The following is a 25,226-nucleotide window of genomic DNA, read 5'->3' on the forward strand; positions in this document are numbered from 1 at the left end:
CACCCGGTGGCGTTTCGGGGCTGACCCGGCGGCAGGAAGCACCCGCGGCTCCTCCCTGTGCCCTCCCGCTCCTCCTCCTCGCCCATGTCCATTCCAAGATGGCCGGTAAGTGGGGCCGGCGGGCGGGCGGCTCAGCTGGGGCTGCCGCCGTCCCTCTGAAACCAACCCCCTGGTGTCTTTCTTCTGTTTTTTGTTTGTAGGGATCCCATTGTATTTTGTGGATTTGCAGGATGACTTAGATGATTGTGAGTAACTGTTTTTTATTTTTCCGCTCCCTGTTCAGGCCCTCGCTCTTACTCCGGGGTCGTCCTGTTGCCCTCTTTCCCTCTCCGCATTTTCACCCCGGTGAGAGCGAGGGGAGGATTTTGAGGCAGTTCTGGAAGGTGAAGGTTCCCAGTGTGTAGGGACCATCCCCGCTGGTTCTAGTGGCCACTGGGCTCGGTGTAAATAGCAGCTCCAGCAGCGCCCCTGCCTAGGAAAGGTGCACGGGGGGACAAGGGGATCAGCCCCGCTCCTCTTCCCTTGTCGGTGGGAATTAGGATAATTAGCCCAGGGATTGCTCAGTCGCGGTGAGACTTTCCAAAGCTCTAGAGGATGTGAGGGCGTGTTCCGCTGCTCCTGTATCCTGGGGATATGCTGCGAGTGCGCTTCGGGATAAAGGGAAATTCGCCGTGTGTGCTCCGGTTGGATTGCACAAACTGGTGGGTTTGGGTTGAGTACCTTGCCCTGGGTCCCAGAGCAGGGACAGAGTTCCATCACATGCCGCTGTAGTCCAGGGCTGTGTTCTGGAAGATCTGGACACCTGTCAGACCTGAACCAGCCTGGTAAGCTCTCTGACTTCAGGAGATAAAGCTTTGAGTGACAGCGATACAAACTTCTTATGGTCTTAGAAAGCAGCTCTCTCTCTGTGGGGTGGTTTCATTAGCACGTTGGATGCTGGCTTGACCTTTCTATTAAAAAAGAAAACTGATACTTTCATTCGTTTCTTGTGAGAAAAAAAATAAAGTTTCTCGCAAGACCTTTATTATTTAATACCGCTGGGAAATGTGAAACAGGTGGACCCATCCCACTCACCTTCCCAGCTGAGCATGAGAAAGCTGATTTAGGAGAAAGGTGGCCTCCAGGAAAACCAGAGGAAATGTTGGAATACAAGTGGGATCTAAAGTTGGGAAGATGTGCGGGGACATTGCCTCTGTGGGAGGAGCTGGTTCTGTGGAATTCTATTAGTTGTTGCTCTCAGACTTTGAGGTTTCTGCTTTTCCCTAGTAGGTAGCAGCATGTAAAGTGTGAGAAGCAGAAATAAATGCAAATTTTGTAGTAGTTTTCTTACGGGTTTTGGCCTTGACCAGGGATTGACCATCCCTGGAAGTGTTTGTTTTCCATTAGTGTTCACGCCTTGGCTGTTCTATTTAGACTGTAACAGATTGTTGCTAAGTTGATTAAGAAGTTTGATGCTTGTAAGACAAAACTCTAGTAAGTAAAAATGTCCAGATAAAGACAGTTTTGCCATAAGTGGTAGTTCATAAAAGAAATTATCAGTTTCAGGATGAGCATGTTAATAAATGTACCTTTTAGAGCTTTATTAAAATCTAATTCTGTGATTTAAAAATATTGATTATGGTCATTAATTTGACTATACCTTTAGAATTATGATATCAAAAGCTCTCTGTTGTAGCAGAGTTCAGGTGTCCTGTGACTGAGATACTGTTGTGCTAATCCAGTTACTAGGCTAGCAAGGAGTTCAGGATGTATTTTAGGAAAGCCTCAGTGAAATAAATCACTGGGACTGGATTCTTTCTTGGTGAATTAAATTGGTGAAATAGTGTCATGCACTGAAGATCAATTGTGTTGAAACAGGGAGTTTAGGGGCGTATTCTGAATGTGGGAAAAAAGCTGTCGTAAAGTCTATCTAAATTCAAGTGAAGCTTAAAACTTGTTTTTCATAAGATGAGAAAATGGGCCATCTGGAAGAAATAATTAGCTTATTTATGCCCTTTGTGTAATTAATAAGAAAGTATCTAAAGAATTTGTTTTTCATTGTCAAACACCAGGAGGAAAAATGACCTCCTTGAGCTCATTAAATCGTTGTGCTTGGTGCTGGTATTTACTGGTCTGTGCTGTGAAATGTGGATGGTGACACTGGGTGATGACATTGAATTGCTCTGCCAGGTCCTGTGACCCTGAGTTTTTTACACCTCTGAGCAGCTTTTGAGTGCAGTGAACTCGAGTTCAGCTGTGAATACTGTCACATTTATTTCTGATTGTAGGTGAACAGATTTCCAAGCTTACTAGTTTGATCTAGTTAGAGGGTAAAATACTGAATATTAGATGTACCTGTGAAAGAACATTAAATAAGAAATACTAGTTCAATATTTGGGATTTACTTCATAGTACTTGGTGTATTCTGAAACTTGTGAGTACCAACTGTGTCTTATTTTATGAAAAAAGAAAACTAAAATTTTTGAGAGAAGACAAAATGGATTCTGCCATGATTATTCCTTACTTATGTGTAGTGAGAGTGTGTGGAAAAAATTTCAGGTATTTAACTCTCAATCCTGAGCATAAGTAGTAGTGCTCTGTTTTCTCTCTGCTGTTGGAAGCACTGGTGTGTGCTTAAGTACTTTAAATGAATAATAGAGCTACTCCATGTTGTAAAATTAAACATGTACATCATGTTTACAAAATTAGTCCCAGGTGTGGTATTGTAGTCAAAGTTAGAACTGGGATTTATTTTGTTGTCATTTGAATTGGTAGCAATTCTGGAATATTTGAAGCTAACTAAGAGCTTTAATGGTTAGAATGTTTCTAATTGGGGACAGGTGGGAACTAGGTAAAGTTAATGACAAGTATATTGATTCTAATCAGTCTTTCTTTGTGTAACAGGTGACTAGCCTCAAAAATCAGCTAGTGAGTGTCTGGTCTGTGTGGAATTTCAAATATATATGCTATAATTGCATAGATAGAAGGATGGCCAGAGTTTGGATATGGAGAGTTTGTTGCAGCCTCAGAAGGGAAATCTGCAATCCCACGGACACTGTGTAACTTCCCCTGAGCTATCAGGGATACAGCAAGTTTCTTCTGAAGCGGCAAATCTGGGTGTTTTCTCTTCAGATGCTTTGACTGGGGCTAAGTCCTGGAGCAGATCGATCCCAGACAGACCTGCGCACTGTAAATTGTTTACATTTGTGCAGATAAATGTTTCGAACCCAACAGACCCTTCTGTAAGGAGCAGCCATGAGAAATAATAATGACCAGTGGACTGGAAATAAGGGTGTCAGTGCAATTTGTCATCATTCAAAAAAGCCAGGAATAATTAGCATCTGTTTCCTATTGTGTAGCTGTGAGTTCACTTTTAGTATCTGTGTACATTTGATATGTCAACATTTAATCTAATCCCACAGTTCTATTTTGTTTGAAATCTATTGAGCTTGTTGAGCACGTTGTCTGCCAGAACAGCAGAATTTGGAATTGCTGCAGTATTTTAACTCACCTGGGTCTCCTGGAGACCTTAAACCAATATGCTTTTTTTTTTTTTCCCCCTGAAGACCCAGGTATAGCATTTTTCTTCACGTATGTTCAGATGATTTCTTCTTTTTCTGAGCTGTATTTCTGAGAGTGTTTTGACTTGTGCTGAATAATTGGAAAGCAGAGTTTTACATAGAAAATGTTGGGAAAAACCTAGGGCTGGGTACCTCTCAGTAACAGAGGGTTTTTTTAACATATGAAGTGATTTATAACAGGTATTAATGGAGTTTAGGCCAAAGAAGTGGCTTGTTGTCTTCAGTGATTGTCACTGTCAGTGCATGTGCTGGTTTGTGAGATACATCTTGCATGTGAGAAGCTGTGTTGGCAGAATTTGCCTTTACTTGAGTATGATCCCAGTTGCTCTTTGTGTGAAAGAAGTGTGCCTGGCTCTAGGAGTGCTTGGGACAGTTGTAAACCCAGAGCAGCAATATTAACTACTCCAGTGCAACTACTTCTGTGGAGTTCCTATATTCAGTGCTTAAATAAGAGTGTTTATGTGAAAGATTTATGTGTTGCAGGCACGTTATTTCACTTGGTTGTAAGAATAAAGGATTAAAATAAGCTGGCAACAAAATGATCCCATTCCTTTTCCTTTTCACAGTCGTACCTCCTGCCTGTGGTCTGTAATGGTGACTGTTAGACTTGGTGAGGCAAATTGTAACAGTTGGTGTGGTAATATTTGGGTAAAAATCTGGAGCTGTAAATACAAAAAAGATTCATAGAAGAGTAGGTTCACACAGAAAAGTCCAGAGTTGATAGGTGTGCAGTGGGGAGCTCCCAGCATGTTCACAAGTACGGTGAAGTTGAAGTTTTTCCCGAAGTTACCTGTTTAAGTATGTGGGACCCAGTAACTACAGTGAGAAAAATGTACCTTGGGAACTTTGAAACAGACATAAGAATTTGCTGTTGTAAAGCAATACAGTTTGAAATTTGCTATGATTTTTAAAATTCCTGTTTCTTCTAATGGGACTTACTTTCCTTTTAAATGTGTGGGTCAGTTTGTGATGTGGAGTTGTGTCAGCTGAGCCCTCTTAACTCAGTGCATGTGGATCCTCCACTGAAAGGGCAAAGTAAAGTGTGTTTAAAGCCAAGGATTTTGACAGTTGAGTTAAATTTTAAAGCTTGAATTTACAAGTCTGTATGAAGTGTTGTACTGAACTTCATTAGATACAATTTAAGATGATTTTGTAAGCTGTTTTCAGTGAAGTGCAATTACGTTTCTTTTAAAGAAATAGTTACTGCTTTCTTGTATTTTACATTGTAACATCTCTTGCTGACTCTTGGATTTATTTTTTTTTTTTTTCTTGGTTACTTTTCATATCTTTCAAGTTGGCATTGAAGATTATGGACAAGACTGTGGTAGCATGAGGATAACAGCATTCTTGGATATTCCTGGACAGGATAACTTAACTCCACTGGCTCGTCTAGAGAAATATGCCTTCAGTGATAATGTATATAACAGGTAAGGGCACAACTGGCACACTTGGTGGTACCTGAGTCTGAGTGCACTGTGGATGTTAAGATGTCACTGTGTCTGTCATTATTCTCCCAAAGACATGCCTGATGTTATTTCTATTTGAATAACTTGTAAAACACTTCCATGAAAAGAGATTTGCATTCTTGTTTATCTAAATAAGATCTCTGGGTTCCATCTTTGTTCTGTTGGTATGTAGAATGTTCAGAGAAGAGCTTGATCTCTTTTATGGTGCCATATACATTTGATAAGTTCCCCATGCATCCCATCTCTGTGTCATTGGCTGGATATTAAAGCAATTATTTGTTCACAGGCAAATTATTGCCAGGGGTCTTCTGGACGTCTTTCGAGATTTCAGTAACAATGAAGAAGGCTTTCTGACTGTAATGGAAATAGTGGTCAGGCTCTCTGAAGATGCAGGTTTGAAAGTTTGCTTTTGTTTGTTTTTTAATTTGTGTAAGTTATTTTATGTAAATTGCAACATAGGAAGTACTGACTTCCGATTTTGAGAAGACAATGAGTGAACCAAGGAAGTTGAATCATAGCAGGAAGATCTGTCAATGAAAACAGATTCATTTTTGTCTCTGTTTTTAAAGCATTTTGTATGGTAAATGTTAAATGAAAGGTCCTTTCTTGGTATAGGGCCTGAAGCAATATTTTTCAAGAAATTTGTTAAATTTGATTTTTTATATCTGGTGTAAGTGGCACAGAGCAGTTGTGTGTTTTAATAGTTCTCATGCATACATTCATGGTGACTGAATTTTCAAGCTTGTGATCTCATTTTATAGGATTGATTTGGGAACTGATCCCAACTCTCTGAACTGCAATGATGTATGTAAGGCTATTCTGTTTTATTCAGCTTTCCTTTAAGAACAGGCAATCTCAGTGATGCTATTTTTATGTTTTGATTATTTAAATTTTCCTCTGTTGTGAAAACATTTAAGAAAAATGCCGCTTTTTTTCTTAAGGTACCTGATCTTCATTTCATGTTTACTAATGCAGGTTTGACTTTTATTTCCAGAGCCAACTGTTCGTACAGAGCTGATGGAACAGATACCTCCTATTGCCATTTTTCTACAAGAAAGTCGACCGAAATTCCCAACAGCATTTTTTGAATACCTTATGCCCATAGTTGTGAGGTACCTCACAGATGTTAATAATCAGGTAGGAAAAACAGACAACAGGAGTTGAATCCTTGGAAAATTCTGTGTGGTCCAGTGAATTTAAGGCATGAGAAAGAAATAAGAGGAAATTCCATGTTGGTTGATATCTGGCTTGTACACAGTGCTCTGTGTTTATTGGTTTCAGCACACCGTACTAGGGAGACCTGATTTTTTTTTTTTTAATACTTCCCTTCACAAAAACTGGGAAACATCAGCATTTGCCTACTAGCACATGGAGAGAGTCTGTTACAGGAGTCATGACTTGCAGATCCTGTCTTTGTCTTATTCTCAGAATGTGATGAAATGTCATCTAATGATTATGTTAAACTTTAGTGTTTGTTACTTGTTCCTTATGATAATAAAACTAAGACTTTTTCTGGCTTTGTGTTTTTTTTAGCTTGTACCTGTGTGCCCATTCAAAGAATAGGGGTTTTTTTTGTGGTTCTTGTATCTGTAAATGTTGTTTTTATAGTGACAAACTGGTTTTGTGTTTGTTTATAGGTTAGAAAGGCAAGTCAGGAAGCACTGCTGATACTGCTGGAACAAGACCTTGTGGCTCAGAGTGACATTGAAAATAAGGTGTGTCCAATTCTGCTGGACCTCTCTGCCCCTGACAGTGATGATGAGTACAAGGTGGAAGCTGTGAATGTAAGTTGATAACACTAATTTATAGTGGTGATTAAGATGAGGTCCAGGAATAGTGCTGACATTAAATAAAGTAAGCAATCAAACTTTTTGTGTTTATTCATTAAGATACTTGGATTTTTAACAAAACAAGTCTTTGATTTTTAGTCTGAATTTTTGAAAATATCAGATTTAAGAAGAGACCATCTTTATACTTCAGGATGCTAAATGATGTCAAAATAGTAGCTGAATAGCTTTAAAATACAATTGGTCCTGGGCAGCCTTTTTTAAAATTCTTGTTAGGATTGTTACATTCCCCGGAGTGCTCTTACCAGGTTTCACAGTAATGTTATAGAAATATGACCTGATCTCAGTTCTGAAGTGTTTTGAAAAAAACATTGCCTGGTGACTTTCAAGAAATCAGTTGACTCCACAGAAAAGTGCTGGTGTGTAATTACATTTCAGCATGGATATCTGACACTTGACCTGTAAAATATTTTACCAGCTAGATTTTCCTCTTCCTTGTTTGAGAGTTGGGAATTGCTTAGGCAATTTTCCAGGATGACATCTGAGCACCAGATGCCTTTTAGGAGTTGGAAAATTTGTAGGAAAGTCCTTGAATGGTCTCTTCCTTCGTTCTTAAGCATTCTATTACAAAGACAAGCATTTATTCCTAGAAGGGAATAAAGCTTATTTTTTGTGAAGGTAGAAAGCGCCAATATTTTTTGAAAAATAAAACCAGAAAGATGAGGACTGTTAATCAGATGATGTTTGTGTAGGCATTAAACCCCTGGTGCTGCAGGCAGAGCAGTTGAGGAGAAAGGTGCATAAGAGCCCCTTGCTTCTTACTCTTGCAAATACAAGAATTACAGCAACTTCTCCCAGAAAGTGGGAGTTGAAAGGAAGCACACAACCCAAAGCACATGATTTTCACAGCAGAAACACGGTTTGTGTTGGTAGTGGAAATTAATGGTTCCCCAGAGAAAGCTGAATTAATGAGCACGTTACTAACTTCCTTTAATTATACACTGTTAAATCCTAAAATTCCAGGGCATCATTCCTGTAAAGTGTACATTGGCTCACATAAATGATTAGTTTTTCTTGCACTCCCTTTTTTCGTCTCTTGTTGTATGGCAAACTTTTAGTTTATTGTGGTATCTGAGCCTTCAAGGAGCTGGGACTGTGCGCGTTTTTAAGTATCTGAACTGTTAAAGCCCAATTACTTGTGTGCTGAAGCTTGGGATATTTCTAATATGCTTAAAGAGTGTGATTTTTATAAGGTGCTTAGGGCAATGGAGCTTTTGTCTTCCCATACAAAATACCAGTGTTTGCCACATTGCAAACACCTTGAAAACAAATCTGTTAAGAAAATTCTGTTTAACCAAACAAAAAAGGAATTAAATGCAGAAATGTTATGTTCTGGTATAGAATGATTTAAAGTAAAGCTATATTTGTGCTTCACGTAAAACAGGTGTACGAAAATACAAATAATGTGTAGCAGTTAAATCTATTTGGTTGTAATCACTATCTTGCTCTCTGAGGTAATTTTTAGGAGGAATATTTGGCTGTGCTTACAAGCTTTATCGTTTTCTTCTCCTTACACATATTCATTTCCTGAATTTCAGATAATCTGTAAAATGGCTTCTATGTTGAGCAGAACAACAGTTGAGCACATGCTGCTTCCTCGTTTCTGTGAACTGTGCAGTGATGGGAAATTGTTTCAAGTCCGAAAGGTTGGTGTGTGTCCAACTCTAACCCACCTAAAAATGAATTTGTACATTGCTGTTCAAATGCCTTCCTGCATAATTTAGTCATAACTTTAGCTGATGAACTTTCAAAGCATCTGGAAGAGAAGTTTTGATTTATTGACATGGTTCTAGTTTCTGTGGTTCAGTAAAGAAACAGATAATAGACCTTGGCCAGTGGGTTGGGTCCAGTAGTTAAACTGGTCTTGCACATTTAATAGTTTTGCACAACTTTTTTTTTAAGCTGCTGTGCTTGGTTATGTGATGGAATCAACTTGCATAATTTCAAGCATCTGATTTCAAAATTCAAAAGTAATAGACATTTGAGACATCCTTTCTTTAAAAAAAAAAAATCTGTTATTATTGAAAGGAGAAATCCCTGAAGTGTAAGACTTAGTTTAATTCATGTTTGAGTACAAAAGGAAACTTGTAGCATAAGAAGTATTAAAATATTTGAGTAGACTTAAGGGTCATGCAGAGCTTCAGCTTGGTCTGCAACGTAAGCTGCACTTGCTGGAAATTGAGCTGCTTTATTGCCTTCTAAATAAGCACAGAGAGTGACTAGAACGTGTATTAACACAGTTCTATCTTGAATGATTTCAGATTTTGCCAACATCTTTTTCCAGCATGAGGGGATGTCCCTTTTGCCTTAATTAGAGCTTCTGTAACAGTCTGTAAATGGCATGAACTTGAGACCTTGATTAAACTTCGCTTCAGCAAAGCACTTAAGCCACCTTGAGCCAGGGTACTGCTGTCAGTACACCTAAGTCCTGACCCTGGTATCATGTTCTGGCCTGCTTTGGGTTTGGCAGCTGCTGCTCAAAGTGATTTAAATTTTCGTGTGGGCTTACTGTCCCTTCTGGTGGTTACTGGAGCAGATGATGCTCCTCATGCAGAAACCTTTATTACTATTGATTCCAGAGGCATGTGGTGTATGGGCACTTGCTCCAATGAGTCTTTGTTTGGATGAGTTACTATTACATGAGTAATAGTAACAGGGCTGAAATTGGAAGAGTCAAAACATGTGCAGTTGTTTCATGGGATAAATAATGCATGGTGGAGTTGATAATCAAACTAATGCCCTTGAAAGAGACACAATGTTATTAATGCTTTTTTATTTCTTAGATTTGTGCAGCTAATTTTGGTGACATTTGTAATGCAGTTGGGCAAGAAGCCACAGAAAGACTGCTGGTATGTAAAAACCCAATCAATTTGCAAGGCTTGTATTTCTCAGTTCAGAAAGTTTAATAATGAGTTCCTTTATTGTCCTCTCTATAAATTAATCAGTGTGTATGCATTTTTTAATTGATTTGGCTAAGGCCTTGGTTGCAATTACACAGCAAAACTGGAAATTAAGAGAAATGCAAAGTTCTTGTTTTGCAAAACACGTTTAAAAATGTAATTGACAGCAGATATATATATGCACATATATTTATACTTATACACACACACAATTTAGAATTACCACTTTTATTTTTCCCTGAACTAGATCATGATTCAATGATCATCAATTCAATTATGATTTCGTAGGCCATTAGTAATTCTTTTTATTCTTTCTTATTGCATATAGTTATACACACATTCCTAATGGAGTAAGCGAGAGATGGTTTTTTTTTCAATTCCTTTAATTAGTGTATACATTTAACCTGCCCCTGTTTCTTCTGTTCTTCACTTATTTTATTCTCTCTTGAGTTGTCATTGTCTCCAGTTTTCAAACAAATACTTTGATATTGCTGCAGTCTTTGTTTAGTCTTTAATTAGTTTTGGATTGGCTTATTTTTGGCAGATTCCCAAGTTCTTTGAGCTCTGTTCTGATAGTGTGTGGGGAATGAGGAAGGCTTGTGCTGAATGTTTTATGGCAGTGTCTTACACCACGTCCCCAGAAGTTCGCAGGAGCAAACTGTCTCCACTGTTCATCAGCCTGATCAGTGACACCTGCAGATGGGTGAGTAACTCACTCTGGAATTGATGCATCCTCCCAGGCAGATCCTGAACAAATAATGGGCAAGTTTAGTAATGCTCTGAAGTACATTTGCTGAGATCAGAGCCCAATGTGCTAAAAAACTAATCTCCTCTAATAAAGTAGTGTCTTATTTTTCCTCCCTCTCATCAGTTAATAAGTGTAAATACTCTTCTGAGAAAAAAGTTGCTTGTGTTAAATAGATGAGTTGAAGTAGATAGAGATGTCCTTTGAATTTATAACTTCCAAAAGATTTCTGTACAATGGTTGTAGATACATGCTTAGGTGTATCACCCTCTGCTTAAGTGGCACTTACTTGGTAATTGGTTATATTTGGTATTAAATGAAGCTGTTATGGTAAGAACTAATTGGTTCTTACTAAAAAATGGCACCAAATTTTTATTTTTCAACTCTGTGCACAGAGTTTCACGAAGCCTGATTGTTGCTCTTACTCCTCCACAGGTTCGTCAGGCTGCTTTTCAGTCTCTTGGCCCATTTATTTCTACATTTGCAAACCCTTCAAGTGCTGGTCTTTACATTCGAGAAGATGGGACACTGAGTATCCGACCACCAGCACAAGATGGGAATTCCAATTCCTGTCAGCCAAGCAACAATATCACTTTGATGTCTTCCAGTGCAAATGCTGCATTGTCCAGGTAAATCCTGGGAAAGGTGTGGTGTAGTGGAAAGGGTTGAAAAAAAGGTAATTGGTTTTTGTTGCTTGTCAAGGCTAAAAATCCCAGCTTGAGAATGCAGTTCTAGAAAAGGTCTGAAGAGTGAGATCACACATTTGAGTGTAACCACATTATTGAAAAATTCATTTTGGCTTCACAGGGAGGGCAAAGGGAAAACTGGTGAAGTAAAGCACAGTGGTAACACAAGTTCTGTTTTTCTGGAGAGAAAAGCTTCTCTTGTTGCTGCTGTCTTTTATGAATTATTTCACTGAAAACCTCTTCTTACAGAGTACTTAAAGTTTACTTTCAATATCTTTGTCTGTTTCCAGCTCAGAACAACCAATGGAAATCAAACCGGAATCATCGACTGAGGAGACTTCAGCAGAAGTTCATCCAAAGCTCTCTGAGGACCTAAATAAAGATCTACGGGAAGAAAGTTCAGATTGTTGTGCCAGCCCTGGAGAAGAAGTGTCTCACTTGTGTCAGGGTGGCAAAGCTGCTGCTGGTGCCACTGAAGCTACAAAGGAGAGCAGTTTTCCGGGGATGAGCTCGAGGCTGCCGTCTGCCGAGGACGTGTTTAACACATTCCTGTACTGGCGCCCTCCTCTGCCTGACATAAGTCAGGACCTGGAGTTGCTGCAGTTCAAGGCTGAGAAGCACAATGATGCCTGCTCTGTGCCATGCAATAACTGTGTTGCTAGCAGTGAAATAAAGAAGGTTCTTGAAAGCTTACAGGAGCACATAGATGATCCAGATGTTCAAGGTGAGGCTCTGTGACAGTAAAATCGTATTTTCTCTGAGCTGGTTTTCTGGCCTTTACAAAACACTTGACTGCATTTTAATTGGTTTGGTATTCATAGGGTGATGAGCCTACCTTGGGGAGTAAATTATAGTAGAAGGTTATGCGACAGCTTTTTTTATAAGACCTGAGTTATTTCTAGAGCAGCTGGGGAAGTGTTCCTGGCTTCTGTTTGCATGAAAAATAAATTCATCTAACTACAAAAGAGAAAACAGCTTGTTAAAGACAGTTTTAACAGGTTTCGAGTATTGTAGGTACTAGGGGTTTAATGACAATTCTACATGTTACCAGCTGAATTAATCTAATATTTGGCTGAGTGAGAATGGCCCTAATTTCAAGTTCTCTCTCCTTAGCCACCTGAAACAGGCCCTTTGTTGAAAGTATTGGAAGGATATTGGCCTGATGGTGGGATCTGTCTTTCATGGACTAAATCCCTCTTGTCATCCATAGTCAGCTCAGTTTCTTGTTTCACCAAGTCTCTTGAGTGCTTGGGGGTAAAAGGTCTTTTCTTTCCAAGAGCAAGGGTTTGCTAATACACCATTTCTGTGCAGCTCACACTGGGCTACCTTCTATCTTTTCAGATGAGTTAATTGCAAGTTTAATGCTTTTAAATGCAGTAGGGAGACTAAATAACCATCTTTTGCTTTATACAGCTCAGGTCCAAGTGTTGTCTGCTGCTCTCAGAGCTGCTCAGTTTGATTCTGTTGGTGACTGTGAGACCAAAAAAATGGAAGAAAGCGGTGACAATCTTCAGAACAAAATGATTTTGGATGAAACAGGTGTTTCAGATGCTGCCTGCAACCAGGTGCAGGGGGACACTCTTTCATCCCCTGCCTCCCAGGATGACATCAGTGACCAGTCAGCCACCAGTGTGCTGAAAAGCACAGTAAGTACAGGTTGTGCTCCATGTCTGAACTGTGTGGGGTTGTGTAGTTCCTGGCATAACTGACCCACTTTTGATCCAAAGCCTTTGAACATTACTAGACCACAGCTGTGATATTCTACTTAGTCTAATCAAAAAAAAGAAAAGCCTTTAAGGGGTTATCATTTATGTTTGCACCCAAATGACCCAGGAGTTAAAGTTTTGCAGTAGTCTTGTAGGTTTTTTTTCCTGATGAAATTCTGTTGAATAATTTGATTTCAAGAATAAAAACTATTTAAAAGTAACCATCCAAAATGTGTATGAGTGTTGGGTTTGTGGTGGTAAATTAGGTTGCTTTCTTTAGAAGTAAATCTTAACTACTGCTGCCCTTGTTGCTGCTACAGTCTCTATTGTTTGCCTCAGTGTACAACTGTTGTCTTTTTGTACTTGCATAAACACACTGAACAAGGCTCTGCCTGTGCAGGGCTGTTCTGAATCTGAGCTCCATTGTTCTGCACTGTGATGCTTTGAAATATCCCAAACAGCACCAAGTCTCACTCATTTCACTACCTGGTACCTCCTTTTACAGGACTCAGAAGAACAACACAGAGGAACCAGTGTATTTTTGAGGAAAGAGCAAGAAAGTAATCCACCATTTGAAGATGACAAGTCAAAATTACAGGTGATTAGAATGGCATCAAATGGATTTAGTGGAGTACTGGCTACAGTTCATCTTACCCTTAATGCAGTGGTATCTTCTGCAATGGATCAGTTGTGGAATGTGAAGGAATGCTCCAGAATTCAAGGAGAACCCTATTTTAAATGAGAAAATTAGAAACATTGTGTTGCCTTTTTGGTGCCTTAGAGGCAACCTGTGCAACCAAGGTAGGCAGTGACTGTACTGTTCTGTCCCTGATTTGCTATTTGGCATCAGCAAAGAAGGAATTTTCAGCTTGATTGATGGAAGGTGTTGAACAGTCATTATGGCTTTATCATTGCTGACTGCTCTGTCCTAATGAGAGGACAAATAACCATTGGGGTCATGTACCCTTGGTGAGGGTAACACACACAAGGGGTGTGTTTGGGTGCTGGCTGGTTGGTAGAACTGTAGCACAGCAAGTGTATTTTCTTTCTGATTTTAAATTGAAGTGTGTGTCTGTCTGTAGGACATCATCCCTCAGCCTTTACTGGACCAGTACCTGTCCATGACTGACCCTGCTCGGGCCCAGACTGTTGACACTGAGATTGCCAAGCACTGTGCTTACAGCCTGCCTGGCGTGGCCCTGACTCTGGGCAGGCAGAACTGGCACTGCCTCAAGGACACCTATGAGACACTGGCTTCAGATGTACAGGTAAGGAAAAAAAAAGGGTTTGTAACCATAAATCAGAATTGTGAGGATTGTTTGCTCAGTTTGTTGCACTGAAGTTATAAGATCATGTAATTTCTTACAAGGGAAAAAATATGCACTAAAAACATAAAATTACAGATTTAAATCAGACATAGTTAATATGATTAACACTTTCTACTAGTCCTGTTTGTCCTGTTGTCTCAATCCTCACACAGGGGTTGTTCAAAAGCTTGCTTGTTTTAGTTGTGGTGCCTCATGCAGTTCCCTTGTTGGCCTGTTTGCAGTGGAAGGTGCGGCGCACTCTGGCTTTCTCCATCCACGAGCTGGCTGTGATCCTGGGGGATCAGTTAACAGCTGCTGATCTGGTGCCAATTTTCAATGGGTTCTTGAAAGACCTGGATGAAGTGCGTATCGGTGTCCTCAAACATCTGTATGACTTTCTGAAGGTAGGGAAGTGTAATGAAATTCTCAGCATAAAATGTTTTCTGACGCCATTGTATGAAGAGTTTTTGAACAAGCTGTGCATGTATCAGCATCTAATTAATGTTTAGTTTTCTGCAATGCTGCTGTTTCATGTGTGTGCCTCTATGCCTTCTTTTAATGTGCCTCACCTCTCTTTTCTCTCATATCCCAACAAAATACCAAAGTTGAAACCCTTTGTTAATGTGGTTGTAAATGCTGCTAGCTGTTGTAAACTGAGAAAGCTGGCCCATTTGCAATTTGTGTTTGGGGCTGGGAGAGAAGAGGGCAGATCCTGGTGGGCTGCTGTGGAATCCACACAGATCCGTAGCTTTTGGTTACTCACTCTTATGCCCAGAGATGGTGCTTTGGGTGTTGCTAAAGGGATGACTTCTTGTCCTTTGGATGTCACCTGTGTGTGTGCAGGCACTCAGGTGATTGTGCACGGTTTTAAGGAAGCACCTTGTCAATGGTCACTTGCTTTCAAGTACAAAAATGCATGGAGTGTGAATAGAGTAACACACCAGAGAACTGCAAGTTTGAAGTTTTATCAGTTTTGTACCATTAATGTTTTTTCTTTAGCTACTTCATGCAGACAAAAGGCGAGAGTATCTTTACCAGCTGCAAGAATTTGTGGTGACTGATAACAGCAGGAACTGGAGGTTTCGTTATGAGCTGGCAGAGTATGTAATTTTGTTAACTTCTGATTTTTAACCTGTACAACTAACTTGGAAATAAGTAATTACATTCAGAAGTTAGCACATGTCGATTAGGAGCTAAAAGTTTACAACTGTCCTTTAGGAAGGAAAAAGCCTCTGGCTGTTAGCGTTGTTTGGGGGGAGTTGAGGGTGTTTGGGTTTTTTGGGTTTTTTATTTTTCACAAGTTGCATTGTAATGTGTGACTGAAACTTAAGTGTCTGTGATTTTACTAAAATGGAGGTCTGGTTCAGTTGCAGCTAATGAAACATGACAATCTGATAGATACTATTCAGTGAGAATTTATTAGTTCAAGACTCCCTTGCAAAAATTAGTGAAACACATGCGAAAAGTAATTTTTTTAATGTGTAGGAAAGAAAAACCAGCTCTTAAAAAATAAGTTTATTCTTTTGGTACTTCTATAAGACTGGCTATATAACAAAGGTAGATTAACATCCCACAGTTCCTTTTCTGCAAGCCCTGTTGATATTTGAAGCACCTTTGGTGGCATAGTTTGCAGCTCATGTCTGACCTTTGTGTTTATTGTGTTGCTGTGTTTGGGCTGTTGAGGACTTGCTCTGCTTTTGTCGTTTGGCACAACAAACTCACAGTGGTACAGAAGTTACACAGCAGCTCCCCTGAGCCCTGGTGGGAAGCTGCCACTGGCTGGGTTCTGTGTGGCTGCTGGTTCTGTGGCTGGAGTGAGTTCTGTGTGGTTCTGAGATAGGAATTATTTTCTGAAATGTAGATTTCTACACCAAGGTAAATATTCAGTTTTTGCTTTGCAAGAATGTACAGGGTATTGTTTTGAAGTTGATAAAAGCTTCTCATGCTTCTCTTTGTAGCCTTTGGTTATTCTTTTGGGTAATGTTGATACACTGGTACGTGTAGTTTGGATCATGTGTAGTTTCTCTTGGCCTCCCTGCTGGATTAAAGCTGTACCTCTAACAAGTGAAGAGCAAAGTGCTCAAGGGCTCTGTAGTAAACCTGGTGCTTTGGTGCTCCTTCCTTACCTGTAAGAGCTGGTGAATGGCAGCAGGCTGATGCTGCACTTGGTACAGTTAATGATTTCCTTTGTGTTCCAGGCAGCTGATCCTGATCCTGGAGCTCTACAATCCCAATGATGTCTATGACTACTTAAGGCACATTGCACTAACTCTGTGCTCCGATAAAGTTTCAGAAGTTCGGTGGATCTCCTTCAAACTGGTAGGGGATTTAGTTCACTTCCTGGCAGGAGAGCAGGAAAATGGTCCTGGAGAGGGTACCTGAAATCACTGTTTTTTTCACACAAGTAGGGTGAATAGGGATGTTTTGATAAACACTGGAATCAATATGGAAAAAAGTCAAATGGAAAGTTTATAAAATATTTTGAGTTGTCAGACTGTTACAGATATTGAAATCTTTCTCTGTGGTTGTATGTGAATGTGGTTGAAGTGAGTGAAAGCCAGTATATGTGATTTGGAAAACCTTCCCCTAGTTCTGGGGGGAAAAACCCCACAGCAAAACACAGAACAACCAACTACTGATCTTTCCTCAAAGCTGATTTAATTTGTTATGAAGCCTACAAGCACAGCTGACTACACTGAATACAGTGTCCCTTGTAGAATTCAAATGAAATTATGTCTTTTTTAAGTCTAAGGGCTACAGCTGAAATTTCATTTCTTCTTTTTGTTCCCCTCCTTTTCCCATTCCTTTGGCTCACAGGTTGTAGCAATACTACAGAAGTTCTATGCAAACAGTGCAAATGCCCTGGGATTAAATTTCATCAATGAGCTCGTAGTGCGGTTTCGCCACTGCTCCAAGTGGGTTGGGAGACAAGCCTTTGCCTTTATTTGTCAGGTTGGAATATTCTCTGTTTGTATGTGTATAAAATTTGGGGCTTTGCAGGAATGTGGGCAAAACTGAAATTTGAACTCTCAGTTTGTTTGGTCTTTTTTGGTTTGGTCAGTCAGTGTGGTCTCAGTGCTGGCATCCAGCTGTCCCGCTCCAGGCTGTATCTCTGTCTGGGTCTGTGCTTTCAGCTGCCATAGCTGATCCTTGGACTTTCTGGTATCCCAGTGGCAAAGCCAAGAATTAAGTCCCAAATGGAGATGCATTTGTTTAATCCTTGGCTGTGCTAGGATAAAGGATCACAAGAGCTCTTCAAACCACCAATGGGTGCTGAATGCCAGGAACTATTTCCCTCTTTATTGCCATCACTCACCCCCTCCAAACCAAAAATGCTTACTTGGGTAGCAGTGAGGAGCAAGGGTTGAACGTTAAAAGGGGAAAGGGTGATGGCAGGGAAGAGAGCAGCTAAAACATTCTTGAAAGAAATTCATCTGCTCTTTCTGGCGCATCTTTGGCTGAACTTCAGAACAGTGAGACACGGGGGGGGGTTGTTCTTGTTCAGAGCTATTTTAACAGGCCAAATTAAGTATAAGGTGGAAAGAAATGAAAGAAATGGCAATGAGTATATTTTTAACATAAATTTTGCCTTCTCCTGTTGTGTGTTTGTCTCATAGGCTGTAGTAGAAGAGGAGTGCATGCCTGTGGACCAGTTTGTTGAACACTTACTCCCCAGCCTTCTAAGCCTTGCATCAGATCCTGTGCCGAACGTCAGGGTCCTGCTCGCCAAGGCTCTCAGGCAGACGTTGCTGGAGAAAGGTGTGGCCCTTCATTTCCTGGGAAAGATCCAACATCTCAGGAGCACTGGCTCTCCTTTGCCAGCACAGCTCTTGTAGCTCAGTCGGTGCAAGGCTGTGAAACAGAATCATATGCTGTAACTTAGGATTTAAATTCAGATTTGAGAGTACTCAGTGGCTTTGCAGCCTTGGAACATGGGATGCTCATCCCGAAAGGGCTGGAGCTGCCTTGGCCGGTCCTGCAGGTGCCGAGTGGCCCCACTTGGGGGCAGTGCGGCCCCGCGAACCGCGCCCGAGGCGGCTCCGCGTTTGCGATCCAGCCGTGGGTTATTTGGGTGTATCTCAAATGTAATTTGTGTGCTGCTCTCTGATTATTCAGAGGAATAAGGACAGAAATCGCCTATCTTTTTTTCAGAATGAAGTCTGGAGAAGGTTTTCGAATGCATTGTACAGTGGCAGCTTCCTGTTGCTCGTTGATACATCTCTATTTAGGGCTCAGCAAAAAGTTTATCTTAGAAGTATTTCAGTACCTAGCAAGATGGATCAGAAGCAGCATATTTCTGTCTCTGTCAGCTTCCTTAGTTTCCTGTAGTTTCTGTAAGGAGACTGTAAGCTGGATAAGCTGCCCCAGATGGTTTTGGCGTTCTCTGTATTTCTGCACTACTTATGCCCTAGGGTTTATTCTTTTGTATTTGATTAAAATTGTCCTTTTTCTCCTCTTATTCCAGCTTATTTTAAAAGTGTTGGCAATCCTCATCTAGAAGCTGCAGAAGAGACCATTCTAGCCCTGCAATCTGACAGAGATCAAGATGTGTCTTTCTTTGCCACCGTTAAACTGAAACAGGGTAACATGGACAGTATCACCATTGAGAAACAAAACTAAGGGGTGGTTCTGCAGTGAAAGCTGAACAGCAGGATGGTTTTTCACCTTGTGTTTCTGTTAGTGTGAATAACAAGGACAGATAAGGTGGGTTTTGTTACCTATTTGAGCAGGAAAGGGAGTATTGAGAAATGTTATGGTCTTCGTTTCACAACCTTGTTTCATCTACCGGTGTGTTTGAGTCCTGTGAGTAATTCCTTCCTTTTGGTTTTCCCTTTGTAAATGGAATGATAACTCTGACCTCACCTGCACTTCAGTAGTGTCTCTAAAGTCTTACACTACACTCAGTGTTTCAGCATAATTGGAATTTATATTTCATTTTTTTTAACAAAACATCTCCGTTAGTACAAGTCTGCTATAAGCTTAAAAAGGTTGTTAAATCTTAAAACCTGATTATAGCAAACTTCCCTGAAGCTATTCTTTCCTCACTTTTATTATAATCTTTGTACTGTTTCAGCTATTGCATTTATTTGAAAAAAAGAAAGTGTATATATGTGAATAGTTTAGAATTGTAACAAAATATTATGAAGAACTTAATTCTGTATCAGTGGGAAAAGCTCAAAAAGCATTTCATTTTTTTAAAGTAGTTACACTGCTAGAATTAAGCATGGACCATTTTCATGTGTGATATTTTTCAAAGCACAGAGAGCTCAAGATTCTTTGTATATTGTGAGGTTTCTAGTAGTTTGTTATTTCTGAGCTACACCCTTACAGGTGTTCACAGGTCAGTTTTTGTTACTGCTGCCTCTCCCAGGACCAGGTAGAGTGGAGATTTCCGAAGCGGAAAATTCCTCATTCTGCCCCAGCAAAGGTCACTTGAGTTGAGAGACTCAGTTCTGCAACAGGAGCTGTGGCTGTACAAGGGTATTACAGAGAGTTACAGGCTTAAGTCTTTGTTTGTTTTACATGCACACCTCATTTAACAAACACCTTTTAACCTGCCCAGTGTTTAAACCCCAAACAGCTTTTCCTAAGAAACAAAGGACCTCTAAATTCTGCAAAACCCCAATTCAGAAGTGTTCTGGGGAAAGGTGGTGCCACAGTTTGCTCTGCAACCTCTGTGGGTTGTAGGGCACGGTCTGGGGCAAACATCAGATGAGACATGTAAGGTGAAGTGGGATTTCTCCTGTCTATTGGAACAGGGGCTTGGAAGAAAGAGCAGAATTGTGTTAGTCAAATTGAGTAGCCTCAGAAAAATTATAAAGCTTATACTTCTCCTGGACCCTGTCTTCTCTTGGAACCCAAATCTGCAATAATGTGGGTCCTGGGAAAAAAAGTTGGTGGTTTTTTTTTTTTTTTTTAATTGTGGATTGAAACTTTGTCCTGCTCAAAAACTAATGCTTAAATACTAAAGAAATGGTTTAATGTGATAACAGTTACTTTCTTTCTGAGAGCAGAGTCCTTTCTCCTGAGCAGACCTGTGTCAATACTTGCCCTTATTTCATGTTCCATAGTAAGTAGTTCACATGGGGAAAGGTTTTCACAGAAATAACTGTTTCAGTTTTGTTTGGATGTGGCTTGTCTGCAATAGTGAGTAGGTTCCTCAGCTGGGTTCTGTATTTTGGGAGGGCTCACTTTTGTATAAGTTAACCAGTCATGTATTATAATATGTACAGTATTTGTAACAAATTGTTTTCTTGTAAGATCACAAAACACTCTTTGGAAGTTGCAGGCAGAACCACTGCTATTGCAGCACACAGTGTAAACTCTGCAACATTCTACATTTAATTTTTTACAGGTTTTTTTATAATTTAAAACAAATGCTTCTTCAGTACAGGATTTTTATGATTACAATTTCTTAACAAAAAGACCCCTCAAGTTAATTTTTTCTAGTTCTAATATCTTTTTCTAATGCTGGCATTATACTGATATTTTCTAACAGTTCAGATTTTCTAAGGCCTTTCTGACAAGGTTTCACTTCTGTTTTTTATTATCAGTTCATTAAATTTCTCAGCACTGAACAGATTTTTTTAAGTGTGTGTATATGTAAGTATGTTTGAAATATACTGTATATAAATTAAATACCTTGAATGTTAACCCAACCCAGGTTGCTGTTTGTCAGATCACCTTAGATAGTTACCTTGACTTGCAATAATCCACTGGAAAACACAGGCTTCCATAGGTTTTAGCATGTTTGGTTAGTGTTCAGTAGGGGTTTTTAACTAGGATGTGTGTAAAGGGTAAGCCACCAGCTATAAAGTTCACTAAAAGGCTGAACAAAGCTCTTTGTTTTTAACAATATTTTGGTACCTCTCTGGCTCCCAAATTCAGGTCAGTTTTGAATGAGGCAATTTCAGTCGAGCATTTAAAACCTCCTGTTACAACTCCACAGTTGCATGTCCTAATGGGGGTCAGCATAGTTCTGGGGTGGGTGTTTTGTAGACAATGTGCAGGTCTGTTATACAGATTTACCCTCTGCAAGTTTGTCTTTTTGGTTTAGTTTTAAACTAGAAATGATTTCAGCATGACTAAAGGCCGCACTTTACGTCTTGTCCTAGACAAATGTATGCAATGAGTGTGTTCACGTGCAGTTCTCTGGGTTGTTTAAATTATGCAAAAATATGTATTTAAAAAGCCAGGTGGAGCAAAGTTAGGTAGTCCATCCACTTTCACAGCAGCAGTAAGAATATCACTTTTCAGCATTTCTAGCTAAGGAACATGACAATAACAGTCGTTGGTGCAATATTGCTGGGGTGCTGTAGGGAATGATCCAGCACTTGTAATCCAAAGCATGTTGGTCATGTTGCTTAGGTTTGAACCTCGCTGGTGTCCCTGGTGGGATGAGCTCGTGGCAGCAGTCAGGTGCTGCCCCAGGGGCAGCTGTGTCTGTACACGGTGGTGTTTAGAGCCCAGTTAAGTGGGGACACTCTGGAAGTGTCATTCATTTGTCAGAATAAAGAATCTATGTAACTTTCTATTTGTATTTATCTCAATAAATCCTGTGACTGTTTTATAAACCAACTTGTGGTAACTGATTTTTGTCATGGGTGAGATGTGAGTGTATTCCTTGGTTAATGAAACATGTTCCAGGTATAAACACTGTTGGCTGTCAGACCAGGGCTGAATGTGGACTTCTTCATGCTGTGTAGTAAAAGAGCCTTTAAAATGTGCCATCTATTGCTGGAACTTCCCCTGCCTGTGGGGATATGGGTCCTTTCAGGCTCAGGCAGCACCTGAGCAGAGTTTTGTGCTTGTGGCAGCCTCACACCACTGTTGGTCTTGTCGTACCTGTGAAATCCAGTCTGCTGCACATCTCCCTATGGAAGCTGAGTGTTGGAACTTGGGAGCAGAGACCTGTCCTTGCTTTGGCATTGCATAAACAACTTGTTAGCTCAGGGAATTTTTAAGGAGAAAGAAAGGAGCTGTTGTTACACCTGTTTCATTATTTATCAATAGACACCAGAGGCTCACTGTGGCAATTGTTACATTCCCTTCTTAAAGTGAACCAAATGAACAGAAATTGTTAAATGCCAGAGCATAATACATCTTATAAAGCCCAACAGACGTCAGGAAACTGGTGCTGATTGGGCTCTTACATGTTTTCCTCTTGCTTAGGAAAGAGAATTGTAGTCAGCTTGCAATCTCCCTGATATTGTTCTTGAGGGAAGCAGACAAAAAGTACCAATGAAACAGAAGGGCTGCAATTTAGTTAATTTATGCAAAACACAATCAGCATTCAAACTGGGAGTTACTGAGCAGAAATGTATTGATAGAAAAGCCAAAATACTCTGTGCATAAATTGTGAAATATTAAAACAGGATTTCAAAGAGACTCCTGGAATTCACATAACTCTAGGCCAGAGAAGATTCAGGAATTTTGTCACTGTCAAATTCGTGAGGAGGGCAGAGGAGCTGTGATTTAGTCCCCTGCACTCAGGCCATGCCTCCATGTGCTACAAGCCAGTGCAGCTCTGCTGTGGCACAAGAGCTTGGAGCAGTAAGGAAAAACAGAAACAGCTTTTTCAGAAGAGTGATTAGGAGGGAGGGTGATTGCTTATGACGGATGGCTGCAAAGGATCCATGGTAGGGAGAGGATGGAGAGGGAAGAGCCATGAGGAGTTGAGGACTGAGAGAAATGGAACTGCAGATGAGCTGGGGCACACAATTCCAAAGGTAGTCTGTCTGTAGCAGAAACCACATCCACACACTTTCTCTGCCTTCATTTTTTGAATTTGCAGTGTTGTTGGGTTGTAACCACCAACTGCGTTCAAAGGCAAGCAGAAGCCAGCAGTGAGCTGTGCCTGAGGATCTGCTGACCAGTAATGTTTAGGGAGGGTGGTGGTTTGCAGAGAGGAGCCAAAAGCTATTAATTTCCTACTCTGCTTCCAGCAGCCCGTTTAGGTTGGTGTGATGCCTAAGCCAGGCTGCAATTGAGGTTTGTGCTTTGGTTTCCCTTTAAGTTTCAGTTCCCTGTACACTGTTCTGTTTGCAGCATTTGCTTGACATGACTGTCTGGTGTGGGTTGCTGGTGTTTTTCTGGAATTCCTGTGTGTACAGGAGCTAATAAAGGAACTGTCAGCTCAGAAAGCCCATAAATATGGTTCTCGTGGCTTGGGATAAGAAATGCAGAGATCCCTTGCCCAAGCCTCTTCCGTGGAATTTCTGACGCTGTTTCAATTCATTTGGTTTCCAGTAGCCAAACAACCACGGGGGTCAAGCAAAAGTCAAGGTATAAAAATTGATGGCTGTGAGCCTCCTTACCTATGAGCTGCCATATGTTAGAGGAATGATCTAGACCATAGCAATTGTCTTCTCTCCCCTGATGAGTGTTTGTATGCATAATTCAAACGTGGGCATGTGTTTGAATTCCAGCTTTTATTGATTGAATTGGGCTCTGATAATAAACAGTATAAATAAATCAGAAGGGAGTTAAAGCACTGATGTGCTGGGGGGGTTGGAATTAAAATGAGTGCAGTGACCTCAAGCAGAATGTAATTTCAAAAGTGCCTGAAATATGCTGATGACATAAAATAAGGCTGAGAAAGTTGGAGGGGCAGAGGAACAAAACAAACTCATTCAAAATGATTTGGATTTATCAGGATTACAGGCAGGTAGGTGGCTTATGCAGTTTATTTTAGGGAAGTGTGAGGTAATGAGGCCAGGGACCAAAAGTAATCAGAGTGCAGTCGGAGTGAGAGTGGTGTGGAATGTGGATCAGAGCTTGTGGGAGGGCAGGTGCAGCACTTGTCTTTGGTATCAAACACAGGAATCCTCTCATGCTGCTTTGGTAAAGCACAAACCTTTCAGAGGCTGAGATGTGTTTGGTAGTTGTACATGCAGAGAGGAGAATCCAGCTTTTGATGTTGCAGGAAACATGATCTGTAACTGAGCTGCCTAATAGTTCATCACAATGATTTCAGACTAGAAAAATAAAAAGTGCATTTTTTTGGACTCATGAGTGCCCTGACAACCACAGGAAAGCAAAGAGAAATTGGTGAATCCTTCCAGTTGGCTAATCTAGAGGTAGATTCTGTGGTTTTGAAAGTACTTGTTTTCTTCTGGTTTTCTTTCCTTCTTTTTAGTCCTAATGTCTATTTTCATTTTTATAAGTGTTTCATTTATCCCCTAAATTGTAAGCTTTGGATTTTTCTCAGTTGTGGCCAAGCAGTTTTTGAAACCAAATCAAAGGCAAAAACAATTAAAGGAGAGCTCTCTGTGTTGAATTCTGTTGATGTCCTTGCAGCTTTTATTGTTCTGATAGAATCCATATTAATTGTCACTGTTTAAAAGGGCTTTCTCTAACTTGACCCATATCTCTAAATGTAATTTTTACACTTATTTTTCACAGAAGAAATTAGATATTTGAAAAGATAATCTTCTAGTCTTACCTTTTAGTGGCCCAGTTTTATGTATGTCCTGAAAGATTCCCAATAGTTAATAATTTGCAGTATCTTAATACCTAGGGCATATCAATAACACAGAGACTTCTCTTTTCCTTTGAGCCCTCCTTGCTTGGTGCTGCAGCCCATGAAATCCTTTATTGTCTGGAAGACACAGCTTCAGTTTGCCACAGCTGAGTAAGACTGAGGAGCTACAGGGAAAACTGAACTAGGAAGGACAGAAGCTAAGGCAAGTCACAAATAATAACTTAATCTCCTACCCTAATCCTTGTGTCATATCAGAATTAAATCAGGAGCTGTGAAAGAATCCTCGGGGAAGTAAGAGATGCACTTGGGATTTTTTCTTTTTGGAGTATCTTCAGGGGTTTGTGGCTTCTGATTGACATGGTGTCCCTGCCTGGGATACTGGGAACGTGCTGGCTGCCCTTTGAAATGAGCTCTCCTCCCACCCAGATGTGGATCTTGCTGTGATTTTTATGTTGTTACAGTAATAAGGACAGAAGGATGCCCTCCATGTTCTGCTATCCATTGGTTCTCCGCAGCAAAGGATCGG

General features: G+C 40.3%; 1 protein-coding gene across 2 annotated transcripts; it reads left to right on the forward strand.

The window, feature by feature from the left end:
- The first annotated feature begins 3 nt into the window (after nucleotides 1-3).
- On the forward strand, nucleotides 4-21,795 carry LOC104687618 (serine/threonine-protein phosphatase 4 regulatory subunit 1-like). 2 transcript variants are annotated; one of them, XM_019284394.3, is made up of 20 exons: nucleotides 4-105; nucleotides 201-245; nucleotides 4,855-4,987; nucleotides 5,313-5,419; nucleotides 6,021-6,163; nucleotides 6,664-6,810; nucleotides 8,412-8,519; nucleotides 9,657-9,722; nucleotides 10,318-10,476; nucleotides 10,954-11,147; nucleotides 11,495-11,928; nucleotides 12,618-12,850; nucleotides 13,416-13,508; nucleotides 13,993-14,178; nucleotides 14,460-14,621; nucleotides 15,217-15,317; nucleotides 16,416-16,536; nucleotides 17,035-17,169; nucleotides 17,835-17,976; nucleotides 18,683-21,795. In XM_019284394.3, exons 1-20 carry the CDS (start codon nucleotides 99-101, stop codon nucleotides 18,835-18,837), a joined length of 2,871 nt encoding a protein of 956 aa, XP_019139939.3. In that variant the 5' UTR covers nucleotides 4-98; the 3' UTR covers nucleotides 18,838-21,795. The 2 variants fall into 2 exon arrangements, with proteins under 2 accessions (XP_019139939.3, XP_010395118.3); XM_010396816.4 differs by lacking the exon at nucleotides 201-245 and having other exon boundaries at nucleotides 14-105.
- The last annotated feature ends 3,431 nt before the right edge of the window (nucleotides 21,796-25,226 follow it).

Source organism: Corvus cornix, chromosome 20, assembly GCF_000738735.6.
Source record: "Corvus cornix cornix isolate S_Up_H32 chromosome 20, ASM73873v5, whole genome shotgun sequence".
In the NCBI taxonomy this organism is placed as follows: Eukaryota; Metazoa; Chordata; class Aves; order Passeriformes; family Corvidae; genus Corvus; species Corvus cornix.

What these genes read in the sequence shown, in the direction of transcription:
- LOC104687618 (XM_019284394.3), top strand. An exon ending in CCAGTGTGCTGAAAAGCACA is followed by an intron (nt 12,851 to 13,415) that starts GTAAGTACAGGT and finishes CTCCTTTTACAG; the next exon opens with GACTCAGAAGAACAACACAG. An exon ending in CACTGGCTTCAGATGTACAG is followed by an intron (nt 14,179 to 14,459) that starts GTAAGGAAAAAA and finishes GCCTGTTTGCAG; the next exon opens with TGGAAGGTGCGGCGCACTCT.